General features: G+C 35.7%; 1 protein-coding gene across 13 annotated transcripts in view; it reads right to left on the reverse strand.

Moving 5' to 3' along the window:
- MYCBP2 (MYC binding protein 2) overlaps positions 1-20,927 on the reverse strand; it is a 269,649-nt gene that overhangs the window by 175,774 nt on the left and 72,948 nt on the right. For all 13 annotated transcript variants that reach the window (XR_011569887.1, XM_070800632.1, XM_070800635.1 and 10 more), the window contains exons 9-15: positions 20,233-20,306; positions 19,976-20,114; positions 18,203-18,279; positions 16,696-16,900; positions 15,104-15,268; positions 11,935-12,093; positions 3,692-3,896 (exon numbers count right to left, since the gene is read on the reverse strand). Coding sequence is in view for 12 of the 13 variants with exons in the window: in XM_070800632.1 (XP_070656733.1) it covers positions 3,692-3,896; positions 11,935-12,093; positions 15,104-15,268; positions 16,696-16,900; positions 18,203-18,279; positions 19,976-20,114; positions 20,233-20,306 (1,024 nt within the window). In the remaining variant the exon portion in view is untranslated. The remainder of the gene's footprint in view (positions 1-3,691; positions 3,897-11,934; positions 12,094-15,103; positions 15,269-16,695; positions 16,901-18,202; positions 18,280-19,975; positions 20,115-20,232; positions 20,307-20,927) is intronic.

The raw sequence follows: 20,927 nt of genomic DNA on the forward strand, positions 1-20,927 counted from the left end.
TATTGGAAATTGACAGTATATCTCTGGGAAAAAGTACATAAAGAATAAGAATTAACTTCAAGAAGGACCAAGGAATTCAGAAATTAATTTATGATATTTATCAACAGCTTAAGTTCAGAGATTGGGAACACTTAGTTTTAAACGGAAATATAGCTTGGGATAAATCCAGAAAGCTAAATTTCAATCCCAATTAAAAAAAAACAAAACAACACAGAATCTTTCTTTTATCCAAATTATATTTTAAAATAAACAAGTTAGGGGTTTAAATAGAGCAAACAGACCCAAACATATAATTTTCTAGAAGAAATATTATCCTTTAACAAAGAAAGCCAAATATTTTTTGACACAGGCTAAAAATGCAAAGAAAATTTATTCTTAAAAAATTGGAATATTCCAATAGCCTAAAAGAAACAGCCTATTATACACACATGATCTAATTAACTATGTTAGGCCAAGTTATAAACCCAGAAATATACTCATAGGAGATCCAGACATTACTTGGGAAGAAGCACCTAAGTACTAACAAGGTGTCAAATAAGGAAGCCAGAGATCAAGAAGCGGCTAGTCTCACTGAGTTTTTCTTCAAAGGATTCCCCCTACTTCCCAAAGTTAGCTAATTATCATAAATAATCTGATCTTAGAAAGATAAGATCTATCATAATACAAAGATGTATGATAATTAATTTCATCTCCCAAAGGATATCCCATTGTATTAGCTATAAACAACAACTAAAATTCTATCCAACATTTTAGGGGGGAAAACTGCATTCTGATTCTGACAAATCCACATAATAACTTTAAAATGATAATACAACAGAATTCTGGAGGCGGGGAGGGGGGAGACCCAACAAGAATAAAAAGGATAAATATAACAAGCATAATGCAACTCTAGAAGTAACAGTTCCTAGAACTTCTAAAGTTGGAACACTTTATTAATTAAAAGAAAACTACATGCCACTAATTGAGTATTCAGTATGATCTCTGATAATTCCACACAGAACAAACTCATATTCAACACAAATTAACAGATATTTGGCCATAAAGAAGTCTTAGAAAAAGACTACAAATGAAGGCAGAGATCCATGCATTAAAGAAATTCATGACCTGTTTTAAAATAATAGTTTAAGTCAGAAAAAGATAAATATATGATATCAATTTTATGTGGAATCTAAAAAAAAGGCTACAAATGCACTTATCTACAAAATAGAAACAGAATTATAGATACAGAAAATAAACTTATTAGGGGGTAAGGAGAAGAGGGATAAATTAGAAGATTGACACATACATACTACTACATATAAAACAGATAACTAACTAATAAGGACTACTGTATAGGGAACTCTACTCAATACTCTGAAAGCCTATATGAAAAGAGAAACTAAAAAGGAGTGGATATGTATATAACAGATTCACTTTGCTGTACACCTGAAACTCACAAACATTATAAATCAACTCTACTCCAATTAAAAATAAAATCTGAATAAGTAGAAAAACACATCATGTTACTGAATGGAATTATTTAATACCACAGAAATCAATTCTAAAACTAATCAATTCAGTTCAGTTCAGTTGTTCAGTCATGTCCGACTCTTTGCAACCCCATGGACCGCAACATGCCAGGCCTCCCTATCCATCACCAACTCCCAGAGTTTAGCCAAACTCATGTCCATTGAGTCGGTGATAACTTCAATTAAAGTTATATTTTAATTAATTACCTAAGAATAGTCCCCCAAATGATAAAAAAGACACTGAGAGGAGCTAACCTTACTATACAAAATATAAACCACATAATATTAGCATAAGACTGGATCGTTAAACAACGGAAGTCCAAGGAAATAGGTTGTTATATATAAGGGAATATAATAAATGATAAATCTGGTAGCCAATTCAAATGTAATGACTGTACAATGGACTACAAAATAGGTAAGAAAATAAAGTTGGATATCTACCCCACATCAAAACCATTTCTACTGACATTAAAATCTAAGGAAATAAAACAGGTTTTAGAAGAATATTTAAGGTATCATATAATCAACTAGAAATCGAGACACCTTTCTGGTCTAGATAGAAAATTCAAAAATTTCAAAGACATACATATTTGCTTATAAAAAATGTTAAGTGCTTCTGAATAATAGAATATAGGCTAATTTAGCTAAATGATCATTAGTAAATTGGGAAACACTATTTGGACAGAAAACAGAAAATGGTTAATACTAAGAATATTCATAGAACACCTTCCAATTGTTAACACAGACAAAGATTTTAAAGAAAAAACTCACAGAAGAGTATATTTAAAAAGCCAGGAGAAATGTGAGTCATGGAAATATAAATGAAAATAATGATGTGATATCACTTTACATTCACTGAGCTGACAACATTAAAGAACTGTATGAGCCACTATGGCAGTATTTCAAAAGTGTGCCTTCTGCTATTAGCGAAAACAGAAACCATTCATCTTTTTAAAGAAATAACCAGCAAGGTAACCAGAATTGAAAGAGACACATGAACACCAATGTTCACTGCAGCACTGTTTACAACAGCTAGGACATGGAAGCCACTTAGATGTCCATGGGCATATGAATGGATAAGGAAGTTGTGGCACACATACACAATGGAATATTACTCAGCTATAAAAAAGGATACATTTGAATCAGTTCTAATGAGGTGGGTGAAACTGTAGCCTATTATACCAAGTGAAGTAAGTCAGAAAGAGAAACACCAATACAGTATATTAACACATATATATGGAATTTAGAAAGACAGTAACAACAACCTTATATGTAAGATAGCAAAAAAGATACAGATGTAAAGACAAAAATAAAAATAAAATCTGAATAAGTAGAAAAACACATCATGTTACTGAATGGAATTAATTAATACCATAGAAATCCATTCTAAAACTAATCAATTCAGTTCCGTTCAGTCACTCAGTCGTGTCTGACTCTTTGCAACCCCATGGACCGCAGCACACCAGGCCTCCCTGTCCATCACCAACTCCAGCCTTTTGGACTATGTGGGAGAAGGCAAGGGTTGGTACCATATAAGAGAATAGCACTGAAACACGTATATTATCCTATGTAAAACAGATGACCAGTGCAAGTTCAATGCATGAAGCAGGCATTCAAAGCGGTTGCTCTGGTACAACCCAGAGGGATGGGGTGGGGAATAAAGTGGGACAGGGCTTCAGGATGTTGGGTCACATGTACATCCACGGCTGATTCATGTCAATGTATAGCAAAAACCACCACAATATTGTAATTAGCTTCCAATTAAAATAAATTAATTAAAACAAAACAAAACAAAAACAACCATCAAAAACAAAACAAAAAAACAAATTTTTTAAACAAGCAATAATAGTCCTGGGGATACACTCCATAGAAACAGATTCATCAATATATAAAAACCTATGTACATTTTTTTGTGAAATAAAAATTTAAGTAATAAAATGAACTGAGGACTGGGGGGCGAATAATAAAGGTTTAAACAAATTAAATGAAAGAGAAGCACCTTAAATAAAATAAGCATGACTTAGAAATTATTACGATAAAAAATAAATATAAGAATTATAGGTGTATGCCAATATGCTTTGTAAGAAACAACACAACAGAATACACTCTAGCATAACTGTGAAAAAGGGTTTGGCATATTTTCCACTACTATTTCCTCTCTCGAGTACTGCACATCCTCTTACCCTCCAGGGACTCTGTCTGGACGCCCGCTGCTGACGCAGCTGGCCCCGTAACCCGTGCAGTCTCCGCATACAGTGCACACCATGCACTGCTCCAGCTTCCACTTGTGCATGCCTGGAGGACACATCATGGACTTCTCATCCTTCTCATCCAGCTCCTCTTCCAGGTCCTCGTCCATTGCGGTCGCCATATTTTCAACTCCAAACCCTATTTAAAAGATCAGTCTATCATTTTCATCTAGATTATTCCCATGTCTAAAAAACTGGTAATTTTACTTCCCCATTAAAAAAAATACGTAACACAAACTAATCCAAGTGAATATACAAAGGTATGATAAAATATAACAGCAACAAAAATAACATTTAATTTAGGAACCACCAATAAATGCTCTCTTCATTTCCTTTCTGCAAAAAGAGGCAGTGGTGGCAGGAGTATTTCTTAGCTGTAATTATCTGTTATTCGTTAATTCTAATTTTTTTCTGATTTTAGTCCCTCCTGTCCATCCTCACCACCAATACTTTCATTCAACAGACCAAAGAAAGTGTTCTAACCACATTCTAAGCCAAGACCTCCCTCACTCATTGCTAGACTCAATCAATATCCTCTCATTGCTAGAAATCAGCTTCTCAGACTATATATTTGACCCTGCTGCTGCTGCTGCGTCGCTTTAGTCGTGTCCGACTCTCTGCGACCCCATAGACGGGAGCCCACCAGGCTTCCCGTCCCTGGGATTCTCCAGGCAAAAACACTGGAGTGGGTTGCCATTTCCTTCTCCAATGCAGGAAAGTGAAAAGTGAAAGTGAAGTCACTCAGTTGTGTCCGACTCTAGCGACCCCATGGACTGCAGCCTACCAGAGTCCTCCGTCCATGGGATTCTCTAGGCAAAAGTACTGGAGTGGGGTGCCATTGTCTTCTCTGATATTTGACCCTATGACTTACAAACTACAAACCTCTAATGCCTTTCCAAGGTCTTCAAAGGAACAAAACTGCTTAGCAAGATACAGTCAGTCACAAAAGGGCTCCCTACTTCCTCCAAGCTCATTCCCTCTATGCAAATTACATTACACCTGAATTCAAATTCCCTCTGCTTTCTGAACATCCTCTGCCCTTTCGCAGGTTCAGGGCCTTTGCTCATCTTTGCTCTACCTGTATCTCTATATCTCATTTATCAGATGCCTCTTCCTATCTCATCTGGAGAGAAACTCCTTCAAAAACTCAGCTCAAAGGTCATTTCCTGTGAAAACACTTAGAACTTTTTCCGGGTAAGTCATTATCTCTTCAAAGCCTGTAAATATCTCACTTATAGCTTATTTGTGTTAGATTCATTCAAATATTTTTTTAAACACCAACTATGCCCCAGACATTCCTTCTATGGCAGAATCAACTAACTTTTTGAAAAGGGTTAGGTTGTAAATAATTTAGGCTTTGGGGGCTACATAAGTCTATGTCACTCTTCTAAAAAAATCAGTTAAGTCTCAGTCTTTTCCAATTCTGCAACCCCATGGACTGTAGCACACCAGTCTTCCATGTCCATCACCAACTTCTGGAGCTTACTCAAACTCATGTCCATCAAGTTGGTGATGCCATCCAACCATCTCATCCACTGTTGTCCCCTTCTCTTCTTGCCTTCAATCTTTCCCAGCATCATGGTCTTTTCAGATGAGTCAGTTCTTCTCATCAGGTGGCCAAGGTACTTGAGCTTCAGCATCAGTCCTTCCAATGAGTATTCAGGACTGATTTTCATTACTGACTTTGATCTCCTTGCTGTCCAAGGGACTCAAAAGTCTTTTCCAACACCAATTTCAAAAGCATCAGTTCTTCAGCACTGAGCTTTCTTTATAATCCAACTCTCACATCCATACATGCCTGCTGGAAAAACCATAGCTTTGACTAGATGGACCTTTGTCAGCAAAGTAATGTCTCTGCTTTTTAATATGCTGTCTAGGTTCGTCATAGCTTTTCTTCCAAGGAGCAAACATCTTTTAATTTCATGAATGCAGTCATCATCTGCAGTGATTTTGAAGCCCAAGAAAATAAAGTCTGTCACTATTTCCATCGTTCCCCCCATCTATTTGCCATGAAGTGATGGCACCGGATGTCATGATTTTAGTTTTTTGAACATTGAGCTTTAAGGCAACTTTTTCACTCTCCTCTTTTCACCTTCATCAAGACGCTCTTTAATTCCTCTTCATTTTCTGCCATAAGGGTGGTGTCATTTGCATATTTGAGGTTACTGATATTTCTCCCAGCAATCTTGATCCCAGCTTGTGAGTCATCCTTCCCAGCATACTCTGCATATAAGTTAAATAGGCAGGGTGACATACCCCTTTCCCAATTTGGAAACAGTCTGCTGTTTCATGTCCAGTGCTAACTGTTGCTTCTTGACCTGCATACAGATTTCTCAAGAGGCAGGTAAGGTGGTCTCGTATTCACATCTCTTTCAGAATTTTCCACAGTTTGTTGTGATCCACACAGTCAAAGACTTTGGCATAGTCAATAAAGCAGAAGTAGATGTTTTTCTGGAATTTTCTTGCTTTTTCTATCATCTAACGGAAGTTGGCAATTTGACCTCTGGTTCCTCTGCCTTTTCTAAATTCAGCTTGAACCTCTGGAAGTTTTTGGTTCATGTACAGTTGAAGGCTGGCTTGGAAAATTTTGAGAATTACTTTACTAGCGTGTGAGATGAGTACAATTGTGTGGCAGTTTTAACATTCTTTGGCACTGCCTTTCCTTGGGATTGAAATGAAAACTGACCTTTTCCAGTCCTGTGGCCACTGCTGAGTTTTCCAAATTTGCTGGCATATTGAGTGCAGCACTTTCACAGCATCATCTTTTAGGATTTGAAGTAGCTCACCTGGAATTCCATCTCCTCCACTAGCTTTGTTCATAGTGATGCTTTCTAAGGCCCACTTGACTTCGCATTCCAGAATGTCTCACTTTAGGAGGGTGATCACACCATCATGGTTGTCTGGGTCATAAAGATCTTTTTTGTATAGTTCCTCTGTGTATTCTTGCCATCTCTTCTTAACACTTTCTGCTTCTGTTAGGTCCATACCATTTCTGTCCTTTATTGAGCCCATCTTTGCATGAAGATTCCCTTGGTATCTCTAATTTTCTTAAAGAGATCTCTAGTCTTTCCATTCTATTGTTTTCCTCTATTTCTTCACACTGATCACTGAGGAAAGCTTTCTTATCTCTCCTTGCTATTCTTTGGAACTCTGCATTCAGATTGGTATATCTTTCCTTTTCTCCTTTGCCTTTTCCTTCTCTTCTTTTCTCCGCTATTTGTAAGCCCTCCTCAGACAACCATTTTGCCTTTTTGCATTTTTCTCAGGGATGGGTTTGATCACCATCTCCTATACAATATCAAGAACCTCTGTCCATAGTTCATCAGACACTCTATCAGATTTAATCCCTTGAATCTATTTGTCATTTTCACTGTATAATCATAAGGGATTTGATTTTGGTCATACCTGAATGGTCCAGTGGTTTTCCCCACTTTCTTCAGTTTAAGTTTGAATTTTGCAAAGAGTTCATGATCTGAATCACAGACAGCTCCCGATTTTGTTTTGCTGACTCTATAGAGCTTCTCCATCTTCGACTGCAAAGAATATAATCAATCTGATTTCAGTACTGACCATCTGGTGATGTCCATGTGTAGAGTCTTCTCTTGTGTTGTTGGAAGAGGGTGTTTGCTATGACCAGTGCTTTCTCTTGGCAAAACTGTTAGCCTTTTCCCTGCTTCATTTTGTACTCCAAGGTCAAACTTGCCTGTTACTCCAGGTATCTCTTGACTACTTACTTTCGCATTCCTGTCCACTATGATGAAAAGGACATCTTTTTTTGCTGTTATTTCTACAAGGTCTTGTAGGTCTTCATAGAACCGTTCAATTTCAGCTTCTTCGGGATTACTCTTTGGGGCATAGACTTGGATTACTGTGATACTAAATAGTTTGCCTTGGAAATGAACAGAGATCATTCTGTTGTTTTTGAGACTGCACCCAAGAACTGCATTTTGGACTCTTCTGTTGACTACGAGGGCTACTTCTAAGGGATTCTTGCCCACAGTAGTAGATATAATGGTCATTGGAATTAAATTCGCCCATTCTAGTCCATTTTAGTTCACTGATTTCTAAAATGTCAATGTTCACTCTTACCATCTCCTGTCTGACCACTTCCACTGTACTCTGATTCATGGACCTAACATTCCAGGTTCCCCTGCAATACTGTTCTTTACAGCATCAGACTTTAACTTCTATCACCAATCATATCCACAACTTGGCATTGTTTTTGCTTTCGTTCCATCTCTTCATTCTTTCTGGAGTTATGCCTCCACTCTTCTCCGGTAGCATATTAGGCACCTATGACCTGGGGAGTTCATCTTTCGGTGTCATATCTTTTTTGCCTTTTCATCCTGTTCATGGGCTTCTCAAGGCAAGAATAATGAAGTGGTTTGCCATTCCCTTCTCCAGTGGACCTCATTTTGTCATAACTCTCCACCATGACCTGTCTTGGGTGGCTCTACACAGCATGGTTCATAGTTTTAAAAAATAACCTTTTATAAATATAATATACATCCTTAGTTTGAAGGGCCATACAGAAACAGGCCACTGAGAAGTTAAGGCATCAGATTACAGTTTTCAAATCTCTGCTCTAGACATGGAGGACTATGATAATAAGCGACAATTATAAAGCTTGAAAGTTAGCAAGAAAAATAGACATTAATCAAATAACCATACTGAAAAGTATAAATATACAACTATGACAGAATTGTGAAGAACATAAAGTGCTACAAGACCATAAAATGAAAGAGCACATCTGTGGGAATCAAATAATTATTTTTTATGTTTGTCTTTCCGAGCAGACCTAGATCCTCAAACACAAGGTTATATCTCATTCACTTCATCTCTTATCCTTAGTCCACCTTATTCTCTGATCACTTACACTTAGATGTGGTACAGGTCTGTCTAATCAAAAAAGGAACTCACAGGATATGCAACTTTTTTTAAATTTTTGCCACTTCTAAGCTATGGACAGGTTGAGAAATTAGATGACCAAGACTGAATAACAATGTCAAGAGTTAGAATAAAGTAATCCTTAAGAAGTCATGTGCCATACTTTTAATAACTAAAATACATTGAGCATTTACTTGTACCCGGCTCTACATGTATATTCCTCATTTAATCATCCCAGCAGTACTATAACCATCATGCTCAAATCAATCTCTAAATTCAAAGCAATCTCAATCACGGTGACAAGTAAAAAAACTGATTCTAATTCATATGGTAGACAAAGGTCCCTATCTGACTATATAAAGCAAAAATGTATAAAGAAAAATAATGAAGAACTTGTCATCAATATTTAAAAATTAAATACAACAAATGAAACCATAAAAAAATGTAGATGATAAGCCACAGGTTGGTTAAAGATATTTCCAACGTATACAATAAATATACAAAATATTCCTACAAATCAATAAAGAAGAAGACAGGCAAATAAGAAAAGTTTGAAGAGAATCTAACTTGATATTAATATCAAGGGAATGTAAATTACAAGAGAAAATCAGCAATTATACTCCTAAATATGAAAAAAAAAGGGGGGACTCATATTTTCACCAACATTTACTAGAATGTTCACAGCAACACTAAGATAACTCAAACTATAAACTATCTCAGTGTCCACAATACTAGAAAAGATTTTAAAACTGTAGGATAGTCACACAATGTTATACAACAGAGAGCATGAACAATCTATAACTAGTGGGTAAAACATGGAAGAATCTCATAAAGTTGAATGAAAAGAAATACACACAAAGAGCTCATACTACATGATTCCATTTATATAGTGTATACAAAATACATACAAAAGTAAATGACAGTGTTAGGTAGAGAAGTAGATAGTAACTGGAGAGGCACATGAAGGGGGGCTTCCTGGGGTGCTGGTAATATTTCCTAATCTTGGTGCTGATTACATGAATGTGTTCATTCTGTGACAATTCAAGATGTGTACTTATTCCATGTAAATTTTTCTGCATGTATGTTATACTTCAATATTAAAAAAAATTACAATGAAAAACCTTGTCATAGCCATCAAAAGAACAAAACCAGCCTGCTGACACTATTAGAGTGATATGGAAAATGAGACTTTATTTGTAAGAATATACAGTGGTGCAACCTCTCTCAAGAAAAATCTAGCACTGAACCTGCAATGTACAACACAGAAGTTTCACAGAGTCGAGCCTCCCACATGTTTGCCATGAAACATGAATAAAGGAGGCTTTAAAATTATTTACAATAGTGAAAAATTAGAAATAACTATCAGCAGGAGAATGGATAATGCAATTGTTAGTGGTATGGCTTATTACACAGCATTAACATGAGTCATCTAGATCTGTATGTACCAGTGTGGCCATATTTCAAACACAATGATGAGATTAAAAAAAAAAAAAAAAACACAAACAGATTCGCATTATAAAATATCTTTTTATGCATAATATATGAGCATGTAATATATAAAATATATAAAAACAAGTAAAAATATAGGAACATGACTGAAAGGATATTAATCAAGGTTATGATGATAATTAATACTGGGTGGAGATGGAGTATAAAGTCTTAGAAGGGGAATGTGGGACACCTGAATCTGATCTATAATCTCATCCATAAATATATTTTTTACTGAAAAATGATAAAATGCAATAGATATACAATTTTTATACTGCAATATTATTTTCTATACTTTTCCTGTCTTTTTTTTTTTAATTTTTTTAATCCTTTATTTCTTTCCAACTGTATTCATTATTGATCTTACTCTACCAGTTTGCTTTCTTATGTATGACTTACTAACAGAGTGGATTTAATTTATATTAAGTAAAAAACAAGAACAACATAACAATTTCATTTTGGTTATTACAAAATTTACTCTAAGAATTCAGAACATAGGTATAAACATATTCCAAAATTTCATGAAAGAGTTTCGGAATAATAAAGAACAGTTTTGTTCAGCTCAGAACTCTTTATAAAATATAACTTGAATTGACATTTATACAACATATAGAAAACTAAGCTGCTTCTCTCCTTTATGCCTAATAGGTGTTATCCAAATTTATGGTTCACTAGTTCAGAAAGAAGGGGAAAAAAAATCCATTTAGGAATAATTAATTTCTGTGTTTTGTTCTTCCCTCTTCTTTAATATCAATATGCTCTAGCAGACTTGCTCTTTTAAAAATTAAAGTATTTTAAATACACATTTAAGATCTTCCCGACCCAGGGACTGAACATGGGTCTCCTGCATTGCAGGCAGATTCTTTACCATCTGAGTCACCAGGGAAGCCCATAAACAAAGTAAGGAAAAAAATACGAGGGCTCCTGAAATCCAGATGAGCCTGCCATCAAGAAGGTCCCAAATGAATTAAACCTGTTTTTGTTAATTTATACAAACATCAACCCTCAAACCCATTCGAGCTTTAAACACAGCTCAGTGCTTAATTCTATTAATATGTCTCTATTCCCTACTCTCCATCCACATAAAATTAGGAAGAGAAAACCAGAAATTGTAGTGAAGACTATAGGGCAACACCAATAGTAATCAGAAGTAAAAACTGAGAGTAAGAATGAGGTAGACACAACTATAACCAACACTCAAAAATCAAACAAGCAATAAACACAGCAAAGGACTAACTCTTCAATAGCCTGAGTCTTCGGGCAAAGGATGTACTATATAAGGAGCACCTACAATTTCACTCTTGATAAAGGGTCAAGGATTCCTACAGATACTCTTAGTTGTAAAGAACTCTTAGTTGTCAAGAACTGATTAAATCACAGGTAGTATCTACTGTTAAACAGGAAGATAATATTTGCAGATACACTGCTGCCAAAAATTGTTATAATTGAAACATGGGGTATAAAAAGACCTAGTAATAAAGAGTTTCAAAAATGCACTTTTCTGGGATAATTCAGTTACTAAAAATGCTAAATCAAAGAAGTATTACATTTGTTATAAAAATAAGGAAACCATACAAGTAAAACAAGCTCATCTGCTCGGAATTCAGAAGTCTAAAATATACTGATTATTCCAGTGAGTGACAGACTGTCAAATAAATAAAGAAATTTGGTAGTTTTCATAATTTATAAATATAAAAGCAAAAGCCACTTTGGTTGCAAAGAGTAAGATTCTTTACCATAGTGTTCTGGAAAACTGTTGAAAAGACAACACAAAATTTTATATCCACACACTAAACACCTACCTTTCCCACCTTGGTTCATGGCACCAGTGTCTCGTCCACACTGTCCTTTATTATTCACACCGAATGTCCAAACTTCTCCATTCTTCATTAAGACACATGTATGAGCTTTGCCCATAGCTACCTGAGTTACAAAATGGCCCTTCAAATCTGTTACCAAACCTACAGGAAAGGAACAAATTTGGTAAGAAACAACTAAAAAGCCTTTCTGAGCCTAGTAGATCATCAGTAATGTAAAATGACCACCGCAATGCAGAACTTTTCATTTCTGGGATAAAATAACTCCAAAATGGGAAATAGTGGCCAAAAGATAGGCAGGGTATCTGTAAATTAGTTTTATAGTTCTGTAATGAAGCTTCAAAATCTTAAAATGTTCTCATCCAGACTTGGGACAAACCTTCACTCTGGAATTAGCTCAGGCCTGCTTCTCCTGAATGCTAGCTCTCAGTGGCAGCACCTCAACAATGCTTAGGAGGGTTATTAGATTTCAAACTTTCCTGACCTGAGCACAAAGGAGTTTCTGAACCATGTACTTTACTTGCTTTGACCCTTCTCAGCCAAACAGAGTAAAACATGCACCAGAGTATTCTGAAATGACATTGTTTCTATAGAAACCTGTGAGATTTTCCAAAGCACTTATTTTTTCAATCCTTTATAACCTACAATGCATTCTTCCACAACCCAACAGACAGCTAGCTCCTAAATTTCACTTATTCACATACTACAATCATTCTACTTGCCATATCCAAGTGCCACCCATATTATCTTGATATTTTCACATCAATTTTAAATTTGACCAAAGCATTTAACCTTATCCAGTAGCATTAACAGTAAAAATTCAAAGATTGTGGAGTATTTCTAATATATACTAAAATAAAAACACTGTAAAGCTGAAATATTTATTTTACTTAAAACAATTCTCATATCACACTTTGGAAAAGCTATTCTATATTATGAAGCTCAGATATTACTTCCTAAGGGTGACCTTCTCTTTCACTATCTTAGGTCTTTCAATGAAGCATACCTCAAAAACTCCCATTTTTAGTTTTCAGCATACTTGAAAAAGACATGTACATATACAGAAATAGTACTTATTACTATTATTCATAGTACTAGCTGACATGTCTTGAGCCCTTACATGTGCCAGGCTCTGCTGTAGGCATTTCATAAGAATTATCTATTACTTTGTAAGAATCATATGGAACAGGTATTATCATTAGCTTCCTTTACAGGTAGAAGAAAAATGAAAAGGAAAGCTCTGAAAAGTTACATAATTTATGCTAGTTAGCCAAATAAAAAGTGGTCATGTCAGGATCTGAGTCTATATACATAACCATTAGATCTCTACTATTTAAGTTCTTTACCATCCTTCTGTCTCTCAGAGCCTAAAAAAGAAAGGGACATGTCTGTCTGGTCCACTAATGCCTTATATATTGTTAGTTTTCAATAAATATTTGCTGAATAAATGCAGAAGTTTCCATCAGCCTTAGCCATGAGAGTTTTAGCAAGCAGCTATGAAATTAAAAGACGCTTGCTCCTTGGAAGAAAAGTTATGACCAACCTAGACAGCATATTAAAAAGCAGAGACATTACTTTGCCAACAAAGGTCCATCTAGTCAAAGCTATGGTTTTTCCAGTAATCATGTATGGATGTGAGAGTTGGACTATAGAGAAAGCTGAGCGCTGAAGAATTGATGCTTTTGAACTTGGTGTTGGAGAAGACTCTTGAGAGTCCCTTGGACTGAAAGGAGATCAAACCAGTCCATCCTAAAAGGAAATCAGTCCTGAATATTCATTGGAAGGACTGATGCTGAAGCTGAAACTCCAATATTTTGGCCACCTAATGTGAAGAACTGACTCATCTGAAGAGACCCTGATGCTGGGAATGATTGAAGGCAGGAGAACAAGGGGATGACAAAGGATGAGATGGTTGGATGGCATCACCAACTCAACAGACGTGAGTTCGAGTAGGCTCTGAGAGTTGGTGATGGACAGGGAGGCCTGGCGTGCTGCAGTCCATAGGGTCACAAAGAGTTGGACACGACTGAGTGACTGAACTGAACTCAATTTTACTGAATATTATTTTTAAAATGTACATGAGCCCACCCCCAAATTTTGATTCACTCTGACAGCTGAGGCCAATTGAGACTAAATATTCCCACATTAAACTCACATAAATCACCTGAGCACAGTTTTCAACTTGATAATGGGCTGTTATAAATGTTCAATACATGTCATTTCCTCAGCATGAGACAATCAGAAACTTCATTAATCCTGATTTCCTTATTATAAAAAAGTGTATAGGCTTTACATATTCGATTCATGTAAAAACTTTCCAGGTGGGATGCTACAATCATTATACTCATTTCTAAATGCCAGAAAGAAAATCTAGCAAACAAATACGACAAGTTTTCGAGATAACAGTTTATAAATCTTTGGCTAGTTTTGTCCCTCATATTCATTACCCAAAGTTATCAGTCAGCCACTTAAGTGATTCTTGAGACTATAATGTGCCAGACACTGCCCTGGGGATAAACAGAAATTAAGAGAGAGAGATCCCTTCTCTAACGGCTTCCCTGGTGGTTCAGTGATGAAGAATTCACCTGCAATGCAGGAGACATGGGTTTGATCCCTGGGTCAGGAAGATTCTCTGCAGGGAGGGCGTGGCAACCCACTCCAGTATTCTTGCCTGGAGAATCCCATGGACACAGGAGCCTGGCGGGCCACAGTCCATGGGATCACAAAAGAGTCAGACATGACTGAGTGACTAACATGTTCACTTTCAGGCTTTCTCTGACTACCTAACAACAGGAGGAGATAAATAATCCATCAGTTATAAATCTGCTAAGACATGAAAATCATGTCCCCAGAGTACCACCAGGAACATGTCACATGAGCATCTCAAGGAGTCTCGGAAAACCTTTTCAGAGACAGTAACAGGTAAGGTAGAGAGCTGCAGGATGCAACTCCCAGGATTAGCTCTGCAGGGAACCATTGACAGCATTCTCAGCAATAAGACAGGAAGGAGGAACAGAACATTGTATTTGGAAAGAAATGTGAAAAATGTAGAGAAAACATGTTACAAATATTACTTTTCGAGATACATCTTTGCAATACATAAGGTGTAGTATAGGACTTTCTGTGCGTAAAAGTGAAACAGTGTTTAACTTACTTGAACTATCAGAGTAAATGGCATCTTTTCCAAACATGTATAGCTCTCCATCTTTAGAAATAACAGAACTACTTCCATTATTGCAGGCTGTATACACCACAATCTTTCCTTCCATCTTAATTATCTTCTTAGGCTTGTAAGGTTTTGATTGCCGCCTGCTCTTAGCTTTAAAAAAAAAAAAAAAAGATATTTAATTTAAGGCATCTATTTACAAATAAAAATAATAATTTGTATATAAAGCCCAAGGAAAAACCCTATCATTTGCATTTATCATACACTTGATTTATTTATTTTCACAAAGGCCTGAGCTTCCCAACATGTCAATTAAATGAGTCAATCTGAAAGCCTCATCTTGTTAAATATTTATCAGGCTACTACTATCAGATCCTCTTCTTTGTAGTACACTGAAATTTCAAAAGAGAAACAGCAATTTTCTAACAAACTTCTAGGGAGCCCATTCTCTAGATTAGCTACTTACATTATGATACCATTCCACTGTCATCTGTATCTATTTTAAATCCCTTTTTATCAAACTCTGTCTCACATGTATTCCTCTGTGAGATCCTGGAAAGTATTTAAAACCAGCTTCTCATTCATTCAACACATATTAAGTATTTACTCCTAGTCAGAGACTGAAAGGAAGGGAAATGTGCATATGGAGGGAGAGCAAATAGATTTAAATGTAGATGATTTAAGCACCCTCTGCTCTCAAAAGCTAAATCCCTGAAATGAGCAAAAGGTGGGAAATATCAATCTTCTGTTCCCTCAGTGATTCCCAGTTCTTGCATGCCTTTCTGAATAAAAACATATTGCTATGCTGGGTACAATTCTAGGATTAAAATACCATTGTATTTTTTCTTGTAACATGAACTATATACATATATACAGCAACTAAGTCATCTGGTGGTCAAGCAAAGGAAGAATCATGTCCTCCACATCCTAGAAGGAAAAACTGGCTGGGCTGAGTTTCTGAGATATGGCAATATACTTCATGGCTATTTAAAAAGATTTTTTCAGCATAACTTTTATTTGCACATGATATCTACATTAGATGTTGACTTCAAACCTAATCCTCCTAAGATGCTACCCCAACTGCAATAACATACTATGTACAAGTTACAAAAAGAGACAAAGGACACTTTGAGGAAGACTGAACAGAAGCATAGGAAAGATAAGTGAAAATTGTTTAATTTTTCATTGCTCAGGAGTTTTATCATAATGAAATAACACCAAGAACAGTGTTTCATAACTGATACTATTACACAATTCACATAAGGTTTACTTCATCCTTAAATACATACTCTTTACAAAACTTGGGGTTACCTAAAAGAATATACTGGAATAAATAAGTTTTTAAAAATGACACCAACAGACAAAACAGATAAACAGCCATGTATGCAATGTATAAGGCCTACAAAAATTCATGAATATGAACTCTAGTATGAAACCAGCAATCACGGTTCTTTAATGTTCACCATGGACTGAATACTCCTCGGTATAAAATGTATTAACTTGAGAAGGCTAGTGCTGTTGAAACTCATGTACCCTTTGTTAATAAATTCCCCAGCATTTCTACTGAACAGTCCACTCACTCGACTCTCCATCCTCTCCTTTACTGGCAGATCCTGTGAAGAATATGCTTCCATCTTCTGCGACTAAAAGGGCATGAGAGCCATCATGTCCAACGGAAAAGTGCACGATCTTTGGGGATTTCGTAATTGGTAGCTCAACCCATTTTCCTGCTGAAGGACCACCTTGTTTGATTCCGAGACTCTGGTATTTGCCAGTGTAATATATCTTAACATGTGCAGAAAAAAAATACAAACAGGAATTACAGTGCCTCTTGGAGTAGTACACCAGGTTTCACATGACAGAAAAAAACTTCCTTACTTTACTGAGAATAAAAACAACAAGAATTCAAAAAACTCTTATTTTTTTTAGGGCTTCCCTGGTGGCTCAGTGGTAAATAATCCGCTTGCAACACCGGAGACACAGGAGATGTGGGTTCTATCCCTGGGTCAGGAAGAGGCCCTGGAGAAGGGAATGGCAACCCATTCCAGTTACCATGGACAGAGGAGCCTAGCGGGCTATAGTCCTAGGGGGTCACAAAAGTGTAATATATCTTAATGGCTATAAATAAAAATACAAAACAGGAATTACAGTGCCTCTTGGAGTAGTGCACCAGGTTTCACATGACAGAAGAAAAACTTCCATACTTTACTGAAAATAAAACAACAAGAACTCAGACTCTTTAATACTACTCAACTTCTGAGAACTGAGCAGGAGAGAAACAGGCATATGTCTGCAAACATACACAGTTCACAATAGTTTTTTCATATCTACTCAGGATACTTATCATTTTTTTAAGTATCCTGAATAAATATGAATAAATATATGCCATAAATATACTCCAAACATAGAAGGAAATTCATAAAATTCTCAATTCATTTTTCCCAGTGAAAAAACCTCACCAATATACTGTATATGACTCAAAATTTTCACTTTCATGTTCTTTTAATTACCTTACTTTATCCTCACATCACCAGATACAAAAAAAGCTTCCATCTCTATAAACAGACCTCTACAATCTGCAACTTAATTGTACGTCCTTCTACTTTCCCCAACTTGTAGTCTAAATGTCTACACATTTACAAAAATTTCCAAGGGACATCCTATTCAAAATAAACACAAATGTGAATTCACTCCAACTCAAAAAATTATACAAAAGCTCCATAATTAAATATTTGTAAAAAGGTAACATTCTATAAAGTTTAGAAAGTTTTATACTCAAATGTCACAATTTTTAATACTATTTCAACATGAAATTTTAATATATATAAAATCTTTAATCAAACTTTAAAACATGATTGTTTACACATGTAAACTATGTAAGCTAATCAACTGATTATACCAACTATCTCTTAGAGCAAATAATGTTCATTTTTATTACTCCTAAGAGTAATTTACCTTTCCATTTGCTGTTTTCATTAGTGCAAACATAGTTTTCATTAGTAAACTATGTAAGCTAATCAACTGATTATACCAACTATCTCTTAGAGCAAATAATGTTCATTTTTATTACTCCTAAGAGTAATTTACCTTTCCATTTGCTGTTTTCATTAGTGCAAACTCTCGTCCTGCACCAAGAACTGCTGACTCCTCATCAAATCCAGTACCTGATAATACAGTAAGACTTCATAAATACTATCACAGTTTTAATATGAATAACTTCAAGCACAACTTTTATGACTTCAAGTAACGAAAAAATTAATCCAATTAATATCACTCAAAAATAAAGATGACACAGTATGTCATATGGCTCAATTTGAAAAAATATTAACAGTAGCTACACTACTCCAAGCAAGAATAAAGTTACCATAAGCTTCTTCATTTGTTTCAGATTGTGGTTTAACCGCTGTCATGTCCAACTCTTTGTGACCCCATGGACTGTAGCCCATCAGGCTCCTCTGTCCATGGAATTCTCCAGGCAAGCATATTGGAGTGGGTTGCCATTTCCTTCTTCAGGGGATCTTTCCCACCCAGGGATCAAACCTGGGTCTCCCGCATTGCAGACAGATTCTTTACCAACTGAGCCACCAGGGAAGCACAGATGTTTGAGTGCCAAATTATTTTCTTAGTGTTAAAAAAAAAAATTGTTTACATCAATGTTAGCTGAACTCCTTCAATTAATGAGTGAACTAATTTTTACTGGGCATCTATTAGCTATCAGGCATTACAGAATGCATGAGACTTTCCTATTTGGTCCTCATAATTAGTGCTTCCCTGGTGGCTCAGATGGTAAAGAATCTGCCTGCAATCAGGAGACCTGGGTTCAATCCCTGGGACGGGAAGATCCCCTGGAGAAGGAAATGGCAAGTATTCTTGCCTGAAGAAATCCACGGACAGAGGAGTCTGGTGGGTTACAGTCCATGGGGTCACAAAGAGTTGGATACAACTCAGTGACTAATACACACACCTCATAATTATATTGTTTGGCCTACAAACGAGCAAATATATAAAGTGTGCTGAGACAGGTCTTGACAAGGGAGTGTTTGGGTTTGAACAATACTATGCAGATATTTGAATTAAGGTATTTTAGATTCCCTGTTCGAAGTTTTTTCTACAGAAAGTTTCATGTAGATACTCCATGAATTTGAATGCATATATGTGCATATACACACACAGATCCTTATGCATACTTTCAAGTTGTGAAACTATGAGTAAACATTTATTAGCACATTTTATTAGTTTGTCCAAGTATATAAACTATTAATAAGTTTACAGGATTTTGAAATTTGGAAAAGATGAGTTCAATACAGTATTTTTCTATGGAAAAACAAAATACTATACAAATGTGCAAGATAAATCACTAATGAAATTTAATAAATTTAATAAGATAACAGTCAAAACAGCTGGGTCTTGCAAGAATCCCACAAGTTAAGACATGGAACTACTAAATCGGGAGCAGTATGGCAAACCAAAACTGAGACCCTCATGGAAACTAATCCTACTTACTACTATGACATGGCAAGAGCAGGTATACTAAATCCCAGAAATACTCTGCGAATGTCTGTATTTCTATATCCAAATGAAAATTTTTAAATCAAATGCTAGGCCAGTTACCATTCTGACAATCTATGGAATCATTCCATGGCTATCCTGATAAACTTGTTCAAATAAAAATCAAAGGCTTCAAGTTACTCCTCGTTACTTGTACATGTTTACTCATAAGTGTGCTTCATAGTAACAGACAGCAAAACAGCTACCTAGTACAAGCTGTAATACAATGCTGAAAACACAATGTTAGTTTTCAAAAGGAAAAAAAAATCTGAAAATAAAATATGGAAGAAAGGTCTTTTTTGACCATCTTACTTATAATATGCAAGTCCTTTTCCAGATCAAATAGTGAGATACCACAGGCATGCAAGCATTTTCTGGCCAGTTTAAGTTGTAATTCTTGCTGTAGCACAGGTTCTGTGCTTGTAGCAAATATTCTGACAACAAACCCATCCTAAAAGAAATAAAACAGAGTATTCTGTTACATGAATGGATTCCACCTGATAAAAATCAAATAATTTATGAAAAAAGGATTCCCTTTATGCCAGCTTCTCATGACTCAGAATACTTACATCTCTGGAAGCAGCTATCTGATTAATATATTCTCCATCAGTGAATAAAATATTTTGACCTTCAGTGTGACAATCTGTGCAAAAGGAAGAAACAGCAATTACATTACAGTATAAATAAACACCTCACAAAATGACTTTACTCCTCTGCTGAAGTCAGAATGAGAGCTCTCCACACAATAAAGATAATTTAAACTCAATGGGAGACTGCTTTTTTAAACAGCTACAGATTAACAGAAACTAAACAATTCAACTAATTATATGCATTACATTTTGTGCTTACATTTTTTAATCTTCCATAATCATGGACCTGAGAGTCCACCTAATTTCAAAATGAATTAGTATTAGATATAGTCTGATAATAAACATGCACCACGATGAACAAACTATAATGTTGGTTATAATCATGTCAATACAATCACATGCGAAGTAGGCAACCCTCTACCTTCAGACATACATCACAGTCATTAGTGTCACAGAAAAATACAGACAGACTTAAAGCTTCTGCATTGGAGGTCTATGCTGTCCATCTACAGATATCCCTTGCTTTATAAAGTAGAACTGGCTGTACAGTTTTCAAGGTTTAATGCCTAGTCCCAGTATTTTTAGCATATAGCATGCTATATACACTTTTAAAATGTTCATCCTTCATAAAACAGTCACATCTAAGCTGATTTATCTCTTTTTTGGTCTGAAAG

Source organism: Bos indicus, chromosome 12, assembly GCF_029378745.1.
Source record: "Bos indicus isolate NIAB-ARS_2022 breed Sahiwal x Tharparkar chromosome 12, NIAB-ARS_B.indTharparkar_mat_pri_1.0, whole genome shotgun sequence".
Classification (NCBI taxonomy): domain Eukaryota; kingdom Metazoa; phylum Chordata; class Mammalia; order Artiodactyla; family Bovidae; genus Bos; species Bos indicus.